The sequence below is a fragment of the Hyla sarda genome (assembly GCF_029499605.1).
Source record: "Hyla sarda isolate aHylSar1 chromosome 1 unlocalized genomic scaffold, aHylSar1.hap1 SUPER_1_unloc_15, whole genome shotgun sequence".
NCBI lineage: Eukaryota > Metazoa > Chordata > Amphibia > Anura > Hylidae > Hyla > Hyla sarda.
This window is the reverse complement of record NW_026607576.1, coordinates 149,556-172,795: the sequence shown is the minus strand read 5'-3', so window position 1 is coordinate 172,795 and position 23,240 is coordinate 149,556. Positions and strand designations below refer to the sequence as shown.

Below are 23,240 nucleotides of genomic sequence, written 5' to 3'. Positions count from 1 at the left end.
TCATGTTTTTTGCACTGTTACCATTATATGGTAAAAGTACTTAATCTCGCGTACTGTGATTATATGGTAAACGTACTTAATCTCTCATACTGTGATTATATGGTAAACGTACTTAATCTCGCATACTGTGATTATATGGTAAACATACTTAATTTGGCATACTGTGGTTATATGGTAAACGTACTTAATCTCGCGTACTGTGGTTATATGGTAAACGTACTTAATCTCGCGTACTGTGGTTATATGGTAAACGTACTTAATCTCTCATACTGTGATTATATGGTAAACGTACTTTATCTCACATACTGTGATTATATGGTAAACATACTTAATTTGGCATACTGTGATTATATGGTAAACGTACTTAATCTCGCGTACTGTGGTTATATGGTAAACGTACTTAATCTCGCGTACTGTGGTTATATGGTAAACGTACTTAATCTCGCGTACTGTGGTTATATGGTAAACGTACTTAATCTCTCGTACTGTGATTATATGGTAAACGTACTTAATCTCGCGTACTGTGATTATATGGTAAACGTACTTAATCTCGCGTACTGTGATTATATGGTAAACGTACTTAATCTCGCGTACTGTGATTATATGGTAAACGTACTTAATCTCTCATACTGTGATTATATGGTAAACGTACTTAATCTCGCATACTGTGATTATATGGTAAACGTACTTAATCTCTCATACTGTGATTATATGGTAAACGTACTTAATCTCGCATACTGTGATTATATGGTAAACGTACTTTATCTCACATACTGTGATTATATGGTAAACATACTTAATTTGGCATACTGTGATTATATGGTAAACGTACTTAATCTCGCGTACTGTGGTTATATGGTAAACGTACTTAATCTCGCGTACTGTGGTTATATGGTAAACGTACTTAATCTCGCGTACTGTGATTATATGGTAAACGTACTTAATCTCGCGTACTGTGGTTATATGGTAAACGTACTTAATCTCTCGTACTGTGATTATATGGTAAACGTACTTAATCTCGCGTACTGTGATTATATGGTAAACGTACTTAATCTCGCGTACTGTGATTATATGGTAAACGTACTTAATCTCGCGTACTGTGATTATATGGTAAACGTACTTAATCTCGCGTACTGTGATTATATGGTAAATGTACTTAATCTCGCGTACTGTGATTATATGGTAAACGTACTTAATCTCGCGTACTGTAATTATATGGTAAACGTACTTTATCTCGCGTGCTGTGATTATTTACCCATACAGGTTGGCACTACGGCACTTTTCCCTGCACACAGCCACTTCAGTAGGGGCAGCTTTTAACAAGCAGTCGTCCAAATAGGTATGAAAATATAGATCCTTTTTATCTCACCCTAATTTAGCTAACTCTCAATAAAGACAAAAGTACTATCCCCATAGCGCTGGGATCTATTTATTTCATTTTTTTGTTTTATACTTCCTGTTTATGGTCTACAGAGAGCTGTAAAAAATACCCAGCAGCTTAATATTTTGATGCTACTGGAAGCACTGATATATATACACATACCGTACATACTCGAGTATAAGCCGAGTTTTTCAGAACGATTTTTCGTGCTGAAAACACCCCCCTCGGCTTATACTTGAGTGAACTTTCCGCCCTCAGTGGTCTTCAACCTGCGGACCTCCAGATGTTTCAAAACTACAACTCCCAGCAAGCCCGGGCAGCCATCGGCTGTCCAGGCTTGCTGGTAGTTGCAGTTTTGAAACCTCTGGAGGTCCGCAGGTTGAAGACCACTGCGGCCTTCGACATCATCCAGCGCCCCCCTCTCACCCCCTTTAGTTCTGTACTCACCTCCGCTCGGCGGGACGTTAGGGTGCGCTGGTCCGATGCTGCAGGACTGTCCGGTGGGGAGGTGGTCCGGTGGGATAGTGGTTCCGGGCTGCCATCTTCACCAGGAGGCCTCTTCTCCGCGCTTCGGGCCCGGAATAGTCACGTTGCCTTGACGACGACGCAGAGGGACGTACATTACCAACGTACCTCTGCGTCGTCGTCAAGGCAACGCCTCTATTCCGGGCCCGAAGCGCAGAGAAGAGGCCCCCGGTGAAGATGGCAGCCCGGAACCACTATCCCACCGGACGACCTCCCCACCGGACAGTCCTGCAGCACCGGACCAGCGCACCCTAACGTTCCGCCGAGCGGAGGTGAGTACAGAACTAAATGGGGCAAGGGGGGGGGGGGGCTGGATGATGTCGAAGGCCGCAGTGGTCTTCAACCTGCGGACCTCCAGAGGTTTCAAAACTACAACTCCCAGCAAGCCCGGACAGCCGATGGCTACCCGGGCTTGCTGGGAGATGAAGTTTTGAAACATCTGGAGGTCCTCAGGTTGAAGACCACTGTATCAGACGTTGACTAGCGGTGAAGATGAAGGTGGGGGGGGGCCTGATGACATGTGGTGATGATGGGGATGAAGGGGATGATGAAGGGGGGTGTGGGATGATGACAAGGGGATGATGAAGGGGGGGTGTGGGATGATGACAAGGGGATGATGAAGGGGGGGGATGATGAAGGGGGGGTGTGGGATGATGACAAGGGGATGATGAAGGGGGGTGGGGATGATGAAGGGTGGGTGTGGGATGATGACAAGGGGATGATGACAAGGGGATGATGAAGAGGGGGTGTGGAATGAAGGCAAGGGGATGATGAAGGGGGGGTGTGGGATGATGACAAGGAGATGATGAAGGGGGGGTGTGGGATGATGACAAGGGGATGATCACAGGCGGTGATGATGAAGGGGGGATGATGACAGGTGATGATGATGAAGGGGGGATGATGACAGGGTGATGATGATGGGGATGTTAATGACTGGGGTCTGGATGATGACAGGGGGGATGATGTATTTCCCACCCTAGGCTTATACTCGAGTCAATAACTTTTCCTGGGATTTTGGGGTGAAATAAGGGGCCTCGGCTTATATTCGGGTCAGCTTATACTCGAGTATATATGGTATATAGTTTTACATTTTAACAATTAAGAAACAAAAGTCTAACAAAATTCCTGTTGCAACAGAAACCTGTACACAGTAAATTTTGTAACAAATAAAATAAAATTCTCCCTTGAAAATGAAGACTTTATAGACAGTAACAACAGATATTGAGTCTGACAAGTGAATAAGACGCAATGGCTTTTTCCAAGTATTCCATAAATTATCCTCTTTTTGAGGATTATGGGTTGTGTATGTGTAGGTTATAGCGGCAGCAAGGTGATGGTGGACTAGTGGTAAGGATAGTAGTCAGCGTACAGCAGGCAATGGTTGAGTGGTGGTATGTGTAGTATCCAGCGTACAGCAGGCAGTGGTGGAGTGGTGGTATGTGTAGTAGCCAGCGTACAGCAGGCAGTGGTGGAGTGGTCAAACTAATAGTATGCAGCATAAAGCAGGAGGTGGTGGTAATACTGTCTAATCAGTGGCATCTGGAACAGGAGGTATAAGTTCCTCACCGATCCATGTCTGATTAATTTAAACAAATGTTTTTCCATGTTCCTGCCAGACAATTCTGTTTACTAAGGGGTGACACCACCGCCTGCTGCGCTGAACACTCTCTGATTCTACACTGGAGGGTGGACATGACAGAACACCAAGGGCAAACTGGGCAAATTCGTGCCAATGGTCTGATCTGGTGACCCAGAAGTCCATGGATTCTATACTGATGGTGTCTGCTAGAGAAAGGTCAGAGGTCAGGTTGGCCTCATCCTGGTTGTTAAGGTCGGGGTGAACATAACATTTGGTGAGGATTCATGTCAAGAGGGAATATTAGTAAAAACGTCATTGTGTACCTTTTTTTGCCGAGAGGTCTCAGTATCTGGCTGGTGTATGGCCGTATCCATATATACACATACAATTACTGTTCATAGAAGAAAAAACAGTAGCCAGCACTCACCATCCAGGGGTCTTTTATTGCCAGATAGGGTGCATCTACAAACGTTCAGCGGACAGGGTGAAGAGGATGTGGGTCTCAGGACAGCATTGTTTTGCGCGCCTCCTGTGCTTCCACAAGCCGATACACTGGCGTGGACGCACACCCAGGATTTAAGTGCGCAGAGCACATCAGGAATGTAGTCATGGAAACACTTAAACAAACATGGATCATCAAGGTGATAAGTACAATACAGAAAAGAAAGAAAAGAGCAAAAAAAGTAAAGTTAACATACATTGATATAACTAGAGATATATCCAATGGATATTAGATGCATTTGTACTAAAAACGGGAGCAGCTCGTTGCGATCGTTCAGACCTAGACTTCCCGTGGCGACTAGTTTTAAGATCCAAGGAGCTTCTCTCTGTAGTAATAGGTTTCCGCGATCTCCTCCGTGTATGGGAGGATTGACTCTCTCCAAAGCAGCAAGTGGGACCCCGGACTCCGGACTCCTGTACCTATTGTGGGAAGTGTCAGGGAAAGGGACACGTGTCGGTCTTTATCCAAATCAGGCAAACAGCAGCAAGTTCATGCAATCTGACTCTTGGTCAGGTTTATTAGAAAGGTTGCAAGCCAAATAAAAATAACAATATAAGAACAAAAGAAAAACCTTGCCTGTCCGGCACTAACTATACAAGTGATGGCCCTCACTACCAGCTGGAGCTTCTCTCTGCTAACAAAAATACTTTCAGCCCTTTACTCACATGAGTCTCTCCACAGACAGGCGTTCTGTGTCCTCAGCCAGAGAGAGAGATCTGACCTCCTGGCTTCTCTTTTATATCCACCCTCTCATTCATCTTAATCAATCACCTGGCAGGTGAGAGGCTCTGGAGTTACCTCACATAGGAAAGGAACCTGGGAGAAATATACCTGCCTTCCACAACCAAACCTGCATGAGTGTCACATATCCCCCCCCTCTGCTCAGGCCACTGGGGATGAGCACCTGTAACCAAAAGGCAGTGAACACGTGACAGTGCATTTCCCTGCAGCCGACCAGACCTATGCTATTTTTCTCTTTACTCAGGTACATCCACTTCAGAGGGGCATGGTCAGTTACTAACTTAAACTTTCTTCCCAACAAATAATATTTGAGGGACTCAAGGGCCCACTTGATGGCCAAACATTCCTTCTCTACAATTGCATAATTTCTCTCATGCTTATTCAGCTTCCTGCTTAAATAAAGCACAGGATGTTCCTCTCCATTCCTGATTTGTGACAGGACAGCCCCTATTCCTGTCTCAGAGGCGTCTGTCTGCACCACAAACTCCTTTTTAAAGTCTGGCGTGACCAAGACTGGCTGGGAACAAAGGGCCAATTTCAATGTTTGGAACGCTTTTTCTGCTTCAGGGTTCCACCTTAACCTTATTGAGTCTTTTCCCTTGGTGAGATCAGTCAGGGGATTAGCTATGGATGCAAAATTAGGTATGAACCGTCTATAATAACCTGTAATTCCCAGGAAGGCCCTCACCTGTTTTTTATTCAGAGGTTGGGGCCACTTCTGGATTGCTTGAATTTTGTCAATCTGGGGCTTGATTATACCTCTTCCGATTATGTAGCCCAAATATTTGGCTTCTTCTAAACCAATGCAACATTTTCCAGGGTTAGCTGTCAGACCTGCTACCTGTAAACTGTCAATTACTGCCTGTACGTCCGAAAGGTGAGTCTCCCAGTCAGGGCTATGTATCACTATGTCATCGAGATAGGCCGAAGCATATTTCCTATGTGGTTTTAACACTCTATCCATTAACCTTTGGAAGGTCGCGGGAGCCCCATGTAAGCCGAAGGGCATATTTACATACTGAAACAACCCGTCAGGTGTGGAAAATGCTGTCTTTTCTTTGGCAGATTCAGTCAGAGGAATCTGCCAATAACCTTTCGTTAGATCTAGTGTGGTGATGTAGCGAGCTGTGGCCAGCCGGTCTATAAGCTCGTCCACCCTTGGCATAGGATATGCATCAAACTTAGACACAGAATTTAACTTTCTAAAGTCATTACAAAATCTTATAGTACCATCCGGTTTTGGAATTAATACGATTGGGCTGGACCACTCACTATGAGATTCTTCAATCACCCCCAATTCCAGCATCTCTTTCACCTCCTTAGATACTGCCTCTCGCCTAGCTTCAGGGATTCTATAGGGCCTTACATGTACCCTTACTCCAGGTTCCGTTATAATGTCATGTTTTCTGAGAGGTGTCTGCCCTGGTTTGTCAGAAAAGAAGTCTTTGTTATGAATCACCAATTGTCTAGCTTCTTTCTTTTGCTTGTCAGACAGAGACTCAGCTATATTAACATTAGGTATCCTAGTACCATCACAGGCTGGCAAAATGACCGTCGTAGCTAGAGCTTGCCTGTCTTTCCAAGACTTGATTAGATTCACATGGTAAATCTGCTCAGGTTTTCTTTTATCTGGTTGGTGAACTTTATAATTCACCTCGCCTACTCTTTCAATAATAGAGTATGGACCCTGCCATTTGGCCAGAAACGTACTCTCTACAGTAGGCATAAGTACCAACACTCGATCTCCTGGCGCAAAGGTACGAACCTTAGCACCCCTATCATAAATCCTTTTTTGCATACCTTGAGCCTGTTCCATGTGTTTCTTAACAATTGGCATCACGGCTGAAATTCTATCTTGCATTTGTGAAATATGTTCTATCACACTTTTGTAGGGAGTGACCTGCCCTTCCCAAGTCTCTTTTGCCACATCTAACAACCCACGGGGATGTCTACCATATACCAGCTCAAATGGGGAGAACCTTGTGGACGACTGAGGCACTTCTCTTACAGCGAACAATAAATATGGAAGCAAAAAGTCCCAATTTTTCCCATCTTTGTCCACTATTTTCTTTAACATCTGCTTTAGGGTCTTTTTAAATCTTTCCACTAAGCCATCAGTCTGAGGGTGATAGACTGAGGTGCGTAATTGAGTCACCTTAAACAACTTACAAAGTTCCTTCATCACTTTAGACATAAAGGGAGTTCCCTGATCTGTAAGTATTTCTTTTGGAATGCCCACTCTACTGAACACCTGAACCAACTCCTTTGCAATGGTCTTAGACGATGTATTACGCAAAGGTATAGCCTCTGGATAGCGTGTAGCATAATCCATTATGACTAATATATGTTGGTGACCACGGGCTGACCTTACCAGGGGACCAACAAAATCCATCCCAATCCGTTCAAATGGTACCTCAATTATAGGTAAGGGAACAAGGGGGCTGCGAAAATGGGGCTTAGGAGCAGACATCTGACACTTTGGGCATGATTCACAATACTCTTTTATATCATGATGTAAACCGGGCCAGAAGAATCTAAGCAAAATTCTCTCTGTAGTTTTCTGGACCCCCAGATGGCCCCCTACAATGTGCCCATGTGCCAGATCCAAAACTGTTCTCCTAAATGCCTTTGGAACCACTAGCTGCTGTACGGTATCCTCCCCTTTTTTTTATCTATCTGGTACAGTAAATCATTTTCCAGGGACATATAAAGGGAAAGCAAGCCTAGCCCCAGGCTCGACCTGTACCCCATTTATTACTTTTACATTTTCTCTGGCTCGAGCTAGTGAGGGGTCCTTTAACTGCTCACTTTGAAAGTCATCTTTTCTGACCTCTAAATCAGGTATACATTGTTGGGGGATCCCTTGAGTTTCTGTCTCTGGTTGGGGTTCTCCAAAATCCCCTGTCATAACAGAAAAAGGAAAGGTTAAAGGCCTTTCTGCAGACACCCCAACTACATCCTCCACTGGGGAACTCTCAATTGGCTCAGGGCTTAAGTCAGGTGTTGCGGGCCTACCAGGTGTACCCTCTTTAATTACCAGATTGTATTCCCACAATTTCCAAAAATATGGAAAATCCCTACCAAGTATAACATCATGCATTAAAGCTAGGACTATCCCCACCTTGTGACACACAGAACCATAAGGAGTTGAAATACAAGCAATAGCAGTTTGGTATTCACAAGTATCCCCATGCACACATGTTACAGTGAAAGTGTCTGGATGCCTGTTAGAAGAACCTATGATGCTGGCCTTTACCAGACTTACCACACTCCCCGAGTCTAACAAAGCAACCACCTTTTTATCATCTACTGTCAGCTCACACAGGTGTTTTTTAGACCCGACTGAGCTGGCAGCAGTACACACTACTTGAGCAAACATAGACATTCGTTTTTTCAAAAATGTAGCATCACATTGCATAGGTTCAATAGTCAAAGGACAGTTCATGGCAATATGTCCCAACTCATGGCAATGAAAACATCTTATGTTATCTTTGCACAGTCCATAGTCCTGCATTTTAGGCTTTCCTGAGCCCACAGTCTCATACTTCTCATGTGAAGTCTTTACATTCTTCCCAGTTCCCATGAACCCCAGAACAGTCTTACCAGGAACTTTTGCTGTCCGGATGATTGAGGATTGGGACTGGGTGTTACTCAACAGCTCCTCCGCCGCCGAATACCGTTCAACAAGATCCACAAGCTGGTCTGCGGTTTTGGGATCTCCGTGGCTTACCCACTTCCTTAATGCTGGTGGTAGAGCCCTTAGGTATCGGTCCATAACAACACGTTGAACCACCTCAGGTGCTGGTAAAACATCTGGTTGTAGCCACTTCCTGGTCAGATGGATGAGGTCAAACATCTGGGAACGTGGTGCCCACTGGTGCACTCTCTGGGCTCTGACCGCTAGGGTTACACCCAAACGGGCCAGGATCTCTGCTTTCAGTTTATCAAAGTCCTGGGCTGCCTCAGGTTCAAGATCATAGTAAGCTTTTTGTGCTTCTCCTATGAGGAATGGGGCCACCAAGCCCGCCCAACGCTCCTTAGGCCACGCTTCTCGTGTAGCTGTCCTCTCAAAGGTTGCAAGAAACGCCTCCACATCATCTTCCGGCGTCATCTTTTGCAGATATTGGTTCGCACGGATATCTCTTTGTGTGGACTGTGGCTGCACATACTGCATCATCTCCTGCAACATCTGACGGTCTTTATTTGAGGCCTCTGTTAAAGCAGTCAGCTGGGCCGCCAGCAGGCGATTTGTATGCTGCTGTTCTCTGGTAGCCTCTTGCTGAGTTGCATTTGTATGCTGTTGCTCTCTGGTAGCCTCTTGCTGTGCAGCAACAGACTGCACCAAGGCCTTCACAACGTCCTCCATTATTTGTCACTTTAACACAGTTCGCTCCTGCTGTGGCACACTGTGCAGAACCCTCTGCTGTGGTGACAGCCGCTTGCTGTCCAAATCTGTGGGTCCCAGAAACAACTTCACCTTTAACGTGCTGCCCGCATCCTCCACCAATTTGTGGGAAGTGTCAGGGATCGCCCTTTGCTGAGGGAAAGGGACACGTGTCGGTCTTTATCCAAATCAGGCAAACAGCAGCAAGTTCATGCAATCTGACTCTTGGTCAGGTTTATTAGAAAGGTTGCAAGCCAAATAAAAATAACAATACAGGAACAAAAGAAAAACCTTGCCTGTCCGGCACTAACTATACAAGTGATGACCCTCACTACCAGCTGGAGCTTCTCTCTGCCAGCTAACAAAAATACTTTCAGCAACCTTACTCACATGAGTCTCTCCACAGACAGGCGTTCTGTGTCCTCAGCCAGAGAGAGATCTGACCTCCTGGCTTCTCTTTTATATCCACCCTCTCATTCACCTTAATCAATCACCTGGCAGGTGAGAGGCTCTGGAGTTACCTCACATAGGAAAGGAACCTGGGAGAAATATACCTGCCCTCCACAACCAAACCTGCATGAGTGTCACACTATGCTAACCTGTTCCTATCCACATTCGAACAATGTTATGTGTGTTCCGTGGACGATATACTGGTCGTGTGGGATGGTCCTAAACATACCTTTGATAATTTCGGCCAATATCTTAAATGAATCTAATACCGAGAATATGCTGTTGTTTACTAGTGTATTAGGTAGAACAGAGCTAGATCTTACTAGAGAATACATCTTTGGTTACCATGGGTTACCGCAAATCAATAGCTCGCAATTCTCTCCTTCATTATAAAAGCTCCCATCCTCTACACATAAACAGCATTCCATACTCTCAATTCCATCGTTTGAAGAGAATTAACAGCAAACCTGAAATATTTGAGCGTCAGGCAAATTAACTAAAACAAAGTCTTCTTGAAGGGCAATATCCTTTACCAGTTATTGAAGATAGCTTAGAAAGGGTTAATAAAATTACCGTAATAGACTTGAATTACTAAAAACTAAATCAAGAACTAAGACCAAACAAAAACGATTTCCCTTTTCCCTTAGTAATTCTGATCTGAACCGTATAGTAGCGAATGCCATTGACAAACACTGGTATATGTTAGAAGCCGAAAATGATATAAAAAAGCTGCGGCATCACTAAAACCTCTCATCACCTATAGAAACAATATCACTCCAGATGACAAATTAAAAAAGATGAAAATTAAAGAGAATAAGAACAGCACCAATTCCAACTGGTTAAAGGATTACTCCGGAATAGGAAAATTGCCCGTCATACTCCCGTCAGTAAAAAAATAAAGAAATACATACCTTCCTTCGCTCCCCCGATGCCTCTGGTAACCCGCTCCGGTCTCCGCCGCGATCCTCTTCCTGGTTGCCGATGGTCGGCGAGTCATATTGCACTCAGCCAATCACCGGTTGCAGCGAAGTCCCAACTCAGCCGGTGATAGGCTGAGCGGCAGTGTGACTAAAACGTCACACTGCCGCTCAGCCTATCGCCGGCCGAGTTGGGACTTCGCTGCGGCCGGTGATTGGCTGAGTGCAGTATGACTCGCCGTTGCAGTAATTGCTCTTTTTGTCCCTACAATATTGCCAGCAGACAAATAAAACTAGGTTTCACCCAAGTAGCGGATCAGTTCATCACATGTCGTACCTTTTATGTCGTGTACTCATTGACATGACCTTGTGGCAAATTTTACGTGGGCAAGACTATTAGACCCCTTTATGTTCGCATTCGCGAACGTTTTGGTTCTATTAGAACAGGACGTGGTGCTCCAAAATTAATTGCTCACATTCAAGATGCACACAACAATGACCCTACCTGCTTGAAATTTGCTTCTTTGGAGAGAGTCGATCCTCCCATTCACGGAGGAGATCGCGGAAACCTATTACTACAGAGAGAAGCTCGTTGGATCGTAAAACTAGACGCCACAGAAAAGTCTAGGTCTGAATGATCGCAACGAGCTGCTCCCGTTTTTAGTCTAAATACATCTAATATATCTCTAGTTATATCAATGTACGTTCAATTTACCTTTTTTGCAATTTTCTTTGTTTTCTGTATTGTACTTATCACCATGATGATCCATGCTTGTGTTTCCATGACTACATTCCTGAGGTGCTCCGCACGTCCACGCCAGTGTATCGGCTTGTGGAAGCGCAAGTGGCGCACAAAGCAGTGCTGTCCCGAGACCCCCATCCTCTCCACCCTGTCCACTGAACGTTTGTGGATGCATCGTATCGGGCAATAAAAGACCCCTGGATGGTGAGTGCTGGCTACTGTTTTTTCTTCTATGAACAATTTCTACCTGCTTTGCATACGCACTGGGAACAATGGCAACCAAGGGAGGTGCCTGGAGTCCGGCAATCAATCTGAGTGACCAGTGAGATTACTAGTAGTGGAGATGCCGGTGTCTACACTTCTTATCGAACACACATACAATTACTGTGTCTGCTCATGCAGCGTTGTCCACGACTCATGGACAAGCCTGATGATGCTGCTGCCTGATTGGTTAGTGTCTCGGTGGTTATAGGGACCTCTAGAGGTGGCATTTTCAGGAGCCGTCTTCTTTATTAAATATTCAAAAACTACCATATTACCAAAGATCTTTAATTTTCATCAGTAACAGGAAATAAAAACATTTTGGGATCTGACATTGCGCCCATTTAATACTACGGTGACAATACTTCCGGTATTTCTCAAGTGTCCCTCTAAACTATTCATTCCACCTAACACACTGTATAAGGAGAATTCGATTTCCAGGCCAGAAGTTGTGGACTCTCCGTTAGCTGATAATTTCGTTTATTTTCTACTCATATCATCCTAGAATTATCATGGTTAGTTCCCTAAGGACCAAGCCCACTATGGCCTTAACCCCTTAAAGGACCCGGGCTTTTTCTGTTTTTGCATTTTCGTTTTTTCCTCCTTACCTTTAAAAAAAATCATAACTCTTTAAATTTTGCACCTAAAAATCCATATGAGGATAATTTTTTGCGCCACCAATTCTACTTTGTAATAACATCAGCATTTTACCCAAAAATCTACGGGGAAACGGAAAAAAATTGAAGAGAAAATTGAAAAAAAAAAACTGCCATTTTGTAACTTTTGGGGGCTTCAGTTTCTACACAGTAAATTTTTCGGAAAAAATGACACCTTCTCTTTATTCTGCAGGTCCATACGATTATAATGATCCCCGACTTATATAGGTTGGATATTGTCTTCTGGAAAATATAACTACATGCAGGAAAATGTATACGTTTAAAATTGTCATCTTCTGACCCCTATAACTTTTCTATTTTTCCGCGTATGGGGCGGTATGAGGCCTCACTTTTTGCGCCGTGATCTGAAGTTTTTAGCGGTACCATTTTTGCATTGATCGGACTTATTGATCGCTTTTTATTCATTTTTTCATGATATAAAAAGTGACCAAAAATACACTATTTTGGAGTTTGGAATTTTTTGGCGCGTACGCCATTGACCGTGCGGTTTAATTAATAATATATTTTTATAATTTGGACATTTCCGCACGCGGTGATACCATATATGTTTATTTTTATTTACAGGTTTTTTTTTTAAATGGGAAAAGGGGGGTGATTCAAACTTTTATTAGGGAAGGGGTTAAATGATCTTTATTCACTTTTTATTTTGCAGTGTTATACGAGACTATAATACTGATCACACTGATCTCTTATACTGATCATTGTTATCCCATAGGAGACTATAATACTGATCACTCTGATCTCTTATACTGATCATTGTTATCCCATAGGAGACTATAATACTGATCACACTGATCTCTTATACTGATCATTATTATCCCATAGGAGACTATAATACTGATCACTCTGATCTCTTATACTGATCATTGTTATCCCATAGGAGACTATAATACTGATCACACTGATCTCTTATACTGATCATTATTATCCCATAGGAGACTATAATACTGATCACACTGATCTCTTATACTGATCATTGTTATCCCATAGGAGACTATAATACTGATCACACTGATCTCGGTTACCCCATAGGAGACTTTAACACTGTACACACTGATCTCTTATACTGATCATTGTTATCCCATAGGGGACTATAACACTGCACACACTGATATCTTATACTGGTTATTGTTATCCCATAGGAGACTATAACACTGCACACACTGATCTCGGTTATCCCATAGGAGACTATAACACTGCATACACTGATCTCTTATACTGATCATTGTTATCCCATAGGAGACTATAGCACTGCACACACTGATCTCTTATACTGATCATTGTTATCCCATAGGAGACTATAACACTGCACACACTGATATCTTATACTGGTCATTGTTATCCCATAGGAGACTATAACACTGCACACACTGATCTCTTATACTGATCATTATTATCCCATAGGAGACTATAACACTGCACACACGGATCTCTTATACTGATCATTGTTATCCCATAGGGGACTATAACACTGCACACACTGATCTCTTATACTGATCATTGTTATCCCATAGGAGACTATAACACTGCACACACTGATCTCTTATACTGATCATTATTATCCCATAGGAGACTATAACACTGCACACACTGATCTCTTATACCGATCATTGTTATCCCATAGGGCAGTGTTTCCCAACCCAGTCCTCAAGGCACACCAACATTCCGGGTTTTTTCAGTAACTCCATTGGAATAGAAATGGGAAAAATTAAAATCCTGGACTGTTGGTGTGCCTTGAGGACTGGGTTGGGAAACACTGCCATAGGGGACTATAACACTGCACACACTGATCTCTTATACTGATCATTGTTATCCCATAGGGGCTATAACACTGCACACACTGATCTCTTATACTGATCATTGTTATCCCATAGGGGCTATAACACTGCACATGCTGATCATTGTTATCCCATAGGGGCTATAACATTGCACACACTGATCTCTTACATTGATCAGTGGTTTCTCATAGGAAACCACTGATCGATGATTCTGCCGCTTGACTGCTCATGCTTGGATCTGAGGCACTGAGCAGTCATTCGGCGATCGGACACCAGGAGGCAAGGTAAGGGACCCTCCTGCTGTGTCACAGCTGTTCAGGATGCCGCGAATTCGCCGGGGACATCCCGAACAGCTCCCTGAGCTAAATGGCAACGATTTACTTTCACTTTAGATGCGGCATTAAACTTTGAACACTGCATCTAAAGGGTTAATAGCGCGCGGCACCACGATCAGTGCCGCACGCTATTAGCCACGGATACCAACGCCGTGGCCCTGCATTATAGAACGGGAGTGGATTCATGACATACTGGTACGTCATGGGTCCTGTAGGTGTTATAGGGGTACTCCGCTGCCTTGGCGTTCGGGTGGTGGGGTCGCGACATCACGGCTACACCCCGTTGTGACATCGCGTCACGCCCCCTCAATGCAAGTCTATGGGATTTGCATTGAGGGGGTGTGACCGTGATGTCACGACCCCCGCTGCCTAAAGGAACGCCGGGTGCTGCACATAGATCGTGGGGGATCCCAGCTGCGGGACCCCCCGCGATCAGACTTCATACAATGGATAGGGGATAAGGTGTTTAGGGGCGGAGTACCCCTTTAAGGACCAGATAATTTTTCCTTTTTTGCACTTTCGTTTTTTTTCCTCCTCCCCTTCTAAAAATCATAACGCTTTTAATTTTGATAATGACATCATTTCTTTTATAACAATCTGCGGCTAAACAAATAAAAAACTTAGTGGAGTAAGAAAAATAAAATAAAAAAGGATAATTTTGGGGGGCTTCCGTTTCTGCACAGTGCAGTTTTCGGTAATAATGACCCCTTATCTTTATTCTGTAGATCCATACGGTTACAGGATCCCAATTTATGTAGGTTTTATTTTATTGTACTACTATAAAAAAAAATCTTAAACTACATGCACCAAAATTAGTACAGTGGGGATCAAAAGTTTGGGCCCCCCAGGTAAAAATGTGTATTAATGTGCATAAAGAAGCCGAGGAAAGATGGAAAAATCTCCAAAAGGCATCAAATTACAGATTAGACATTCTTATAATATGTCACCAAAAGTTACATTTTATTTCCATCATTTACACTTTCAGAATAACAGAAAACAAAAAAATGGCGTCTGCAAAAGTTTGTGCCCCCTGCAGAATTTATAGCATGCACTGCCCCCTTTGTAAAGCTGAGACCTGCCAGTGTCATGGATTGTTCTCAGTCATCATCTGGGAAGACCATGTGATGTCAATCTCAAAGGTTTTAAATGCCCAGACTCATCTGACCTTGCCCCAACAATCAGCACCATGGGTTCTTCTAAGCAGTTGTCTAGAAATCTGAAACTGAAAATAGTTGACGCTCACAAAGCTGGAGAAGGATATAAGAAGATAGCAAAACGTTTTCAGATGTCAATATCCTCTGTTCGGAATGTAATTAAGAAATGGCATTCATCAGGAACAGTGGAAGTTAAAGCAAGATCTGGAAGACCAAGAAAAATATCAGACAGAACAGCTCACAGGATTGTGTGAAAAACAATTCAAAACCCACATTTGACTGCAGAATCCCTCCAGAAAGATCTGGCAGACACTGGAGTTGTGGTTCACTATTCCACTATAAAGAGATATTTGTACAAATATGGTCTTCATGGAAGAGTCATCAGAAGAAAACCTCTTCTACGTCCTCACCACAAAAATCAGCGTTTGAACTTTGCAAATGAGCATATAGACAGCCTGATGCATTTTGGAAAAAAGTTCTGTGGACCGATGAGGTTAAAATTTAACTTTTTGGCCAGAATGAGCAAAGGTACGTTTGGAGAAGAAGGGGAACAGAATTTAATGAAAAGAACCTCTGTCCAACTGTTCAGCATGGGGGTGGATCAATCATGCTTTGGGGTTGTATTGCAGCCAGTGGCACAGGGATCATCTCACAAGTAGAAGGAAAAATGGATTCAATAAAATTTCAACAAATTTTGGATGCTAACTTGATGCCATCTGTGAAAAAGCTGAAGTTAAAGAGAGGATGGCTTCTACAAATGGATAATGATCCTAAACACACCTCGAAATCCACGGGGGATTACATCAAGAGGCGTAAACTGAAGGTTTTACCATGGCCTTCACAATCTCCTGACCTCAACATAATTGAAAATCTATGGATAGACCTTAAAAGAGCAGTGCGTGACAGACAGCCCAGAAATATCAAAGAACTGGAAGACTTTTGTAAGGAAGAATGGGTAAAGATACCTCAAACAAGAACTGAAAGACTCTTGGCTGGTTACAAAAAGTGTTTACAAGCTGTGATACTTGCCAAAGGGGGGCAGTACAAGATATTAACTCTACAGGGTGCCTAAACTTTTGCAGATGCCATTTATTGTTTTCTGTTATTTTGAAAGTGTAAATGATGGAAATAAAATGTAACTTTTGGTGACATATTATAAGAAGGTCTAATCTGTAATTTGATGCCTTTTGGAGATTTTTCCATCTTTCCTCGGCTTCTTAATACACAATACACATTTTTACATGGGGTGCCCAAACTTTTAAAATTGTCATCTTCTCGCCCTATAACTTTTTTTTATTTTCCGAACACAGGGATGTATGATTGCAATTTTTCGCGCCGTGATCTGTAGTTTTTATCGGTATCATTTTTGTTTTTGGTCACTTTTTATAAATTTTTTATGAAGTGATCAAAAATGCGCAATTTAGAAATTAGTTTTTTTACATGTACGTCATTGACCAAGTGATTTAACTAACCTTATATATTAACAGTTCGGATAGTTATGCACGCGGCGATACCACATATGATCATGGGGGGGGGGGGGTTTGTCATCAGTGTCGGTACAGAGAGGCAGTGCAAGTGACAGTGATGGCAACATTACTTACCTGGTCCCATTCTGTGCTGTCGTTCTCTGGTAATCTTCTCTGGTATTTAGCTCCGGGCCCAGCTTGCAGCATGGGCGGAGCTTAGTGATGTCACCGCTGCTGTTTGCAAGCAGCGGGACCCAGCAGAGAACAGCAGTGGTGACGTTACTAAGCTCCGCCCATGCTCCAAGCCGGGCCCGGAGCTGAAAATACCGAAGAGGATTACCGGAGAACGACTGCACGGAACAGGACAAGGTAAGTACCGTTGTCAGTGTCACCTGCACTACCTGTCTGTACCGACAGGTGACACTGATGACAGATTTCCTTTAAGCTTTTTTTCTGCTTTTGCCCCCATAGGGTGCTATACCATGTGATCTTTCGATTGCATACACTGTTCAATGCCATGCCATAGGATCTGCCATAGCATAGCATTGATCAGTCTCATCAGTTCTCTGCTGTCATAGCCTGCCATGGCTGGCTGGAGCATCAGATGACCGATCGGACGGCAAGGAGGCAGGTAAGGGCCCTCCCGCCGTCCAATCAGCTGATCGGGACCTGCGATTTCATTGCAATGTTGCATTGCTGCCGGGATACTTTCATTTTAGATGCCTTGATAAACTTTGATCATGGCGTGTAAAGGGTTAATGCTCAGCGGTGCCCAGCATTAACCCTGGGTCCTGGCTGCTGATAGCAGTCGGGACCCACCTGGTTTGAAGCACGCTCAGCCCGTGAGTAAGCTTTAAATGCCGGTAACGGGACTTAGCATGTACATGTAAGCACCTGGTCATTAACCGGTTAAAAATACTTAACCCAGTGTTTGATTGGTCCTCTGGGGAACTGCTCAAATGGGGACCTAAATTCATCAAGGAATGTATTTCGATAGGACTGGACAGTCTCGGTGGGGAACAGGCTACCCTGACAGAACATCCCACTGGCAAGCCCCGCCCAATACCTACTCCTGAGAAGACAAGGAGGGTTCACAAGGGTTAATACAAATATATATTATTTGTAAATTAAAATCCTTCAGATTTAAAACTCATTTTTAGAAACCGAGAACTCTTCCTGTTAAAGGGGTTCTCCTACCCACTTATTACCTGTCAGACAGTAATGGACATGCTTACCGAGGATCTGTGCTTGTGTTGGTGGTAAATGGCCGTGTCCTGTGTCCCCCATCACACTGCTAACTTGTTTGTTTGAAATGGCTATTTCCTGTTTATGTGCCCTCCGTCCAAATACAATCCCCAGGATCCCTTGTTTCTAGGTGGGAGGTTACTCATCTCCCTCCCACACATCAGTCACCCCACCCATTACAGCACAGCTAGGCTCCCATCCATACGTACTGTGCTTGAAACTACAATTCCCTGCATCCCTGTGGAGAATGATCTCCCTCCCACTCAGCGGTCGCTCCACCCATTGAAGCACAGACAGGCTCCTTTTAAACACCTGACTAGTGATGTTATGTCTTTGGCCGCATTGCAGCCTGGGAAAGGCCCGAGAAGACACTCATTTTGTACGCTTCTAAAAATTTACATCCGGGCACAGATCACTTAAGAATTGCGAGACCACCATCAAACACAGGGACAGACACTATTTTATGACCTACACTAATTGTACAGCCCCTGTAGCATAGTCAAATAAAAAAAAATCCTGGAATACCCCTTTAACATTTCACCCAAAACCCTGAACGATCTCCATTACCTAGGGCAACATTATTTCTGAGTCGTTCAAAAAGAGCAAAAGTTCAACCGCACTTAAGAGGATATTATCCTCCTCCCCTCTTAACCCCAAACCCTTAAAGGGGTACTCCGCCAGAAAACATCTTATCCCCTATTCAAAGGATCTGGGGACCACAGTGATCTCTACTGCGGCACCCCTGTCATCCGCTGCACAGAGTGAACGCTGCTCCGCGCGGGATGACTGGCGACTACAGGGTGTCTACTATGGGTGTCTACATAGCCGTTACGCCCCCTCCCACAGACTTGGAGGGGCTGTGGCGTGACGTTACGGACACTCCAAGCTTCCATGTTCTGGACGCCGCTGCTACCTGCCCGGAGATCACAGGGTTCCCCAGTGCTGGGACTCCTGCGATCAGACATGTTATCCCGTATCCTTTGAAAAGGGGATAAGATGTACCCCTTTAATGTCAACAGAATTCCAAATTGCTACTGCCAATGGCTGAATATACAAAACAAATATGAGGAGGAGAGAATTAGGGAAGAAGAACAATGTGTGTGAGCTCTGAGAGATTTCCCACATTCACCAATAAGAGGCGTGTGTATAGATATCCAGTAACCTCCCTGATAGGGACAAAGCCATGGACACTGTTCTATAGGTCACATGACATTTCTATCAGGGACAATCAGGACTGAAGTTTGGAGATGTTCATATTCTGCTGATTGGACGGTGATATTATTTGGGTTTTCTTCACATTCAATGTCCCTTAGAATCCTTTCACCTTCATCAACTCACTGGGGGGGGGGGGGGGGGGGGGGGGTTGACTGGTCAGACTCTCCTGTGTGAATGTTCCCATGTGTAATAAGACTTGATCTTTGTGTAAAACATTTTCCACATTCTGAACATGAATATGGCTTCTCTCCTGTGTGACTTCTCTCATGTATAACAAGATATGATTTACTTGAAAAACATTTTCCACATTCTGAACATGAATACGGCTTCTCTCCTGTGTGAATTCTCTCATGTCTATGAAGAGCTGATATACTTAAAAACCATTTCCCACACTCTGAACATGAATATGGCTTCTCTCCTGTGTGAATTCTCTCATGTTGAATAAGACTTGATTTTTGTGCAAATCTTTTCCCACACTCTGAACATGAATACAGCTTCTCTCCTGTGTGGAGTCTCTCATGTTGAATTAGACTTGATTTTTGTGTAAAGCCTTGCCCACATTCTGAACATGAATACAGCTTCTCTCCTGTGTGAATTCTCGCATGTCTATAAAGAGTTGATATACTTGAAAAACATTTCCCACACTCTGAACATGAATATGGCTTCTCACCTGTGTGAATTCTCTCATGTTGATTAAGACTTGATTTTTGCGCAAAGCTTTTCCCACATTCTGAACATGAATAGAGCTTCTCCCCTGTGTGGCTTTTCTCATGTTGAATAAGATCTGATTTTTGTACAAAGCCTTGCCCACATTCTGAACATGAATACGGCTTCTCTCCTGTATGAATTCTCGCATGTCTATAAAGAGCTGATATACTTAAAAAACATTTCCCACACTCTGAACATGAATATAGCTTCTCTCCTGTGTGAATTCTCTCATGTTGATTAAGACTTGATTTTTGTGCAAAGCTTTTCCCACATTCTGAACATGAATAGCGCGTCTCTCCTGTGTGTCTTCTCTCATGTTTAATAAGACTTGATTTTTGTATAAAGCTTTGCCCACATTCTGAACATGAATACGGCTTCTCTCCTGTATGAATTCTTTCATGTTTAACAAGAGAAGAATGACATGTAAAACATTTTCCACATTCTGAACATGAATATGGCTTCTCTCCTGTGTGAGTTCTTTCATGTCTAACAAGATGTGAATGGCATTTAAAACATTTCCCACATTCTGAGCATGAATATGGCTTCTCTTCTGTGTGACTTCTCTCATGTAACACAAGATGTGATTTACATGTAAAACATTTCCCACATTCTGAGCATGAATGTGGCATCTCTCCTGTGTGAATTCTCTCATGTAACACAAGATGTGATTTACATGTAAAACATTTTCCACATTCCGAACATGAATACGGCTTCTCTCCTGTGTGACTTCTTTTATGTTCCGCAAGACCTGATTTAGATGTAAAACATTTCCCACATTCCAAGCATGAATACGGCTTCTCTCCTGTGTGAGTTCTCTTATGCATAACAAGATGTGATTTACATGTAAAACATTTCCCACATTCCAAGCATGAATATGGCTTCTCTCCTGTGTGAGTTCTCTCATGCATAACAAGACTTGATTTATATGTAAAACATTTCCCACATTCTGAGCATGAATACGGCTTCTCTCCAGTGTGAATTCTCACATGCATAACAAGACTTGATTTACATGTAAAACATTTCCCACATTCTGAGCATGAATATGGCTTTTCTTCTGTGTGAACTCTCTCATGAATAACAAGTTCTGATTTACTTTTAAAGCATTTCTCACATTCTGAACATGAATATGGCTTCTCTACTGTGTGACTTTTTCTGTGAATAATAAGATATGATCTTTTTTTAAACTGTTTCCCACATTCGTCACATTGGATCCTTTTCCCCCCTTTCCGACCTGTCCTTGTGGTAACAATGTGCGGTTGGTCAGGAGAATGTTCCCCATGATCAGGGGGATTATTATAGGATAGATCTGGATGGACATTAGGGGTAAGGAGGTCTTCTCCTGAGGAGCGCTCCATGATCTCTCCATCTTGTCCCGAGGAGCGCTCCATGATCTCTCCATCTTCTCCTGAGGAGCGCTCCATGATCTCTCCATCTTGTACTGAGGAGCGCTCCATGATCTCTCCATCTTCTCCTGAGGAGCGCTCCATGATCTCTCCATCTTCTCCTGAGGAGCGCTCCATGATCTCTCCATCTTCTCCTGAGGAGCGCTCCATGATCTCTCCATCTTGTCCTGAGGAGCGCTCCATGATCTCTCCATCTTCTCCTGAGGAGCGCTCCATGATCTCTCCATCTTCTCTGAGGAGCGCTCCATGATCTCTCCATCTTGTCCTGAGGAGCGCTCCATGATCCCTCCATCTTGTCCTGAGGAGCGCTCCATGATCTCTCCATCTTCTCCTGAGGAGCGCTCCATGATCTCTCCATCTTGTCCTGAGGAGCGCTCCATGATCCCTCCATCTTGTCCTGAGGAGCGCTCCATGATCTCTCCATCTTGTCCTGAGGAGCGCTCCATGATCTCTCCATCTTCTCCTGAGGAGCGCTCCATGATCCCTCCATCTTCTCCTGTAGGAATAAAATAGAGACATTTATAATCCTGGAGATTTATATAAGATCACATGACACACAGACATTGATGTAATTGGCTAAAACAACTAATAGACAATCCACTGTATATAAAATATTTGTCAAATGTCTTAATTATTGATTGGACGATTATTTGGTCAATTCCTGAAGTTCATATTTACAGAATGATTATTTATTTTTAATGTGTGAGGCTAACGCCAGCCATTAACCCTTCAGATAACGGCATAAAAAGTATTATCAGGGCTTAGTCTCATTGGACAACCCGCGATGGTCTGATGAGTCAACATGGCGGCCGGAGGGCTCCTCACCTGCCTCCTGTCGCTTGGTGGAGATACTGAAAAGTATTAGTAATCGAGTGATTGTTATAAAGATCCCAAGATAATGTGTGTAAAAAAATAAAATAAAAAGTGAAAAAATAAATACCAGTAAATTAATTGAGAATAAGCCCCTCCCCAATAAAGATTAAAATTCCACCTTTTCTCATTACAAAAAAACTGTGTAAAAAAAATAAACAAACGTATCTGATATCGCCATGTGCGTACATGAGGAACTATTAAAATATAAAGTCAATGAATCTGTGCGGTAAACGGCGTCAACATAAAAAAAAACAAAAAACACCACAAACTCCAAAACTGATGCTTTTTCGTAGCGCCACTTCGCAGGAAAAAAAAACATAAATTGATCAAAATATCATAAATACGTAAAACTGGAACAAATAAAACCTACAGATCACAGTGCTAAGGATGATCCTCATACAGCCGCGTATACGGAAAAATAGGAACGTTATTAAAATAGCGCAATAGTAAACACTAATATTATTAAAAAATAATAATATTTATATATTCAATACAGGAATATAGGTCACTACTGTGGTAGATGTATACAATGACATCGGAGCGGACTACAAGTGCCACAATAGAATCCTACACCAGATAGACGGTGCTGATGTGTAACAATTACAATAATACAATACAGGAATATAGGTCACTACTGGGGTAGATGTAACAGTGACATCGGAGCGGACTACAAGTGCCACAATAGAATCCTACACCAGATAGACGGTGCTGATGTGTAACAATTAGAATACAATACAGGAATATAGGTCACTACTGTGGTAGATGTATACAGTGACATTGGTTAATCCCTCAACACTGATGTGTAAATTGAGACATTCGCCAGTGTATCCTTATATGAAGGACACACCAGAGCCCGCACACCAACGCCAAGGTTTCTCAAATGGCGCGGGACCTAACGCTAACC

At 43.2% G+C, this 23,240-nt stretch overlaps 2 protein-coding genes across 2 annotated transcripts in view; one reads left to right on the top strand and one right to left on the bottom strand.

The window, feature by feature from the left end:
- LOC130298000 (oocyte zinc finger protein XlCOF7.1-like) overlaps positions 1–23,240 on the top strand; it is a 210,444-nt gene that overhangs the window by 128,957 nt on the left and 58,247 nt on the right. The window lies entirely within an intron of this gene.
- LOC130297998 (zinc finger protein 420-like) overlaps positions 19,472–23,240 on the bottom strand; it is a 34,365-nt gene continuing 30,596 nt past the window's right edge. Inside the window, exon 7 of the mRNA XM_056550876.1 lies at positions 19,472–21,465. Coding sequence (XP_056406851.1) covers positions 19,472–21,465 — 1,994 coding nt within the window. The remainder of the gene's footprint in view (positions 21,466–23,240) is intronic.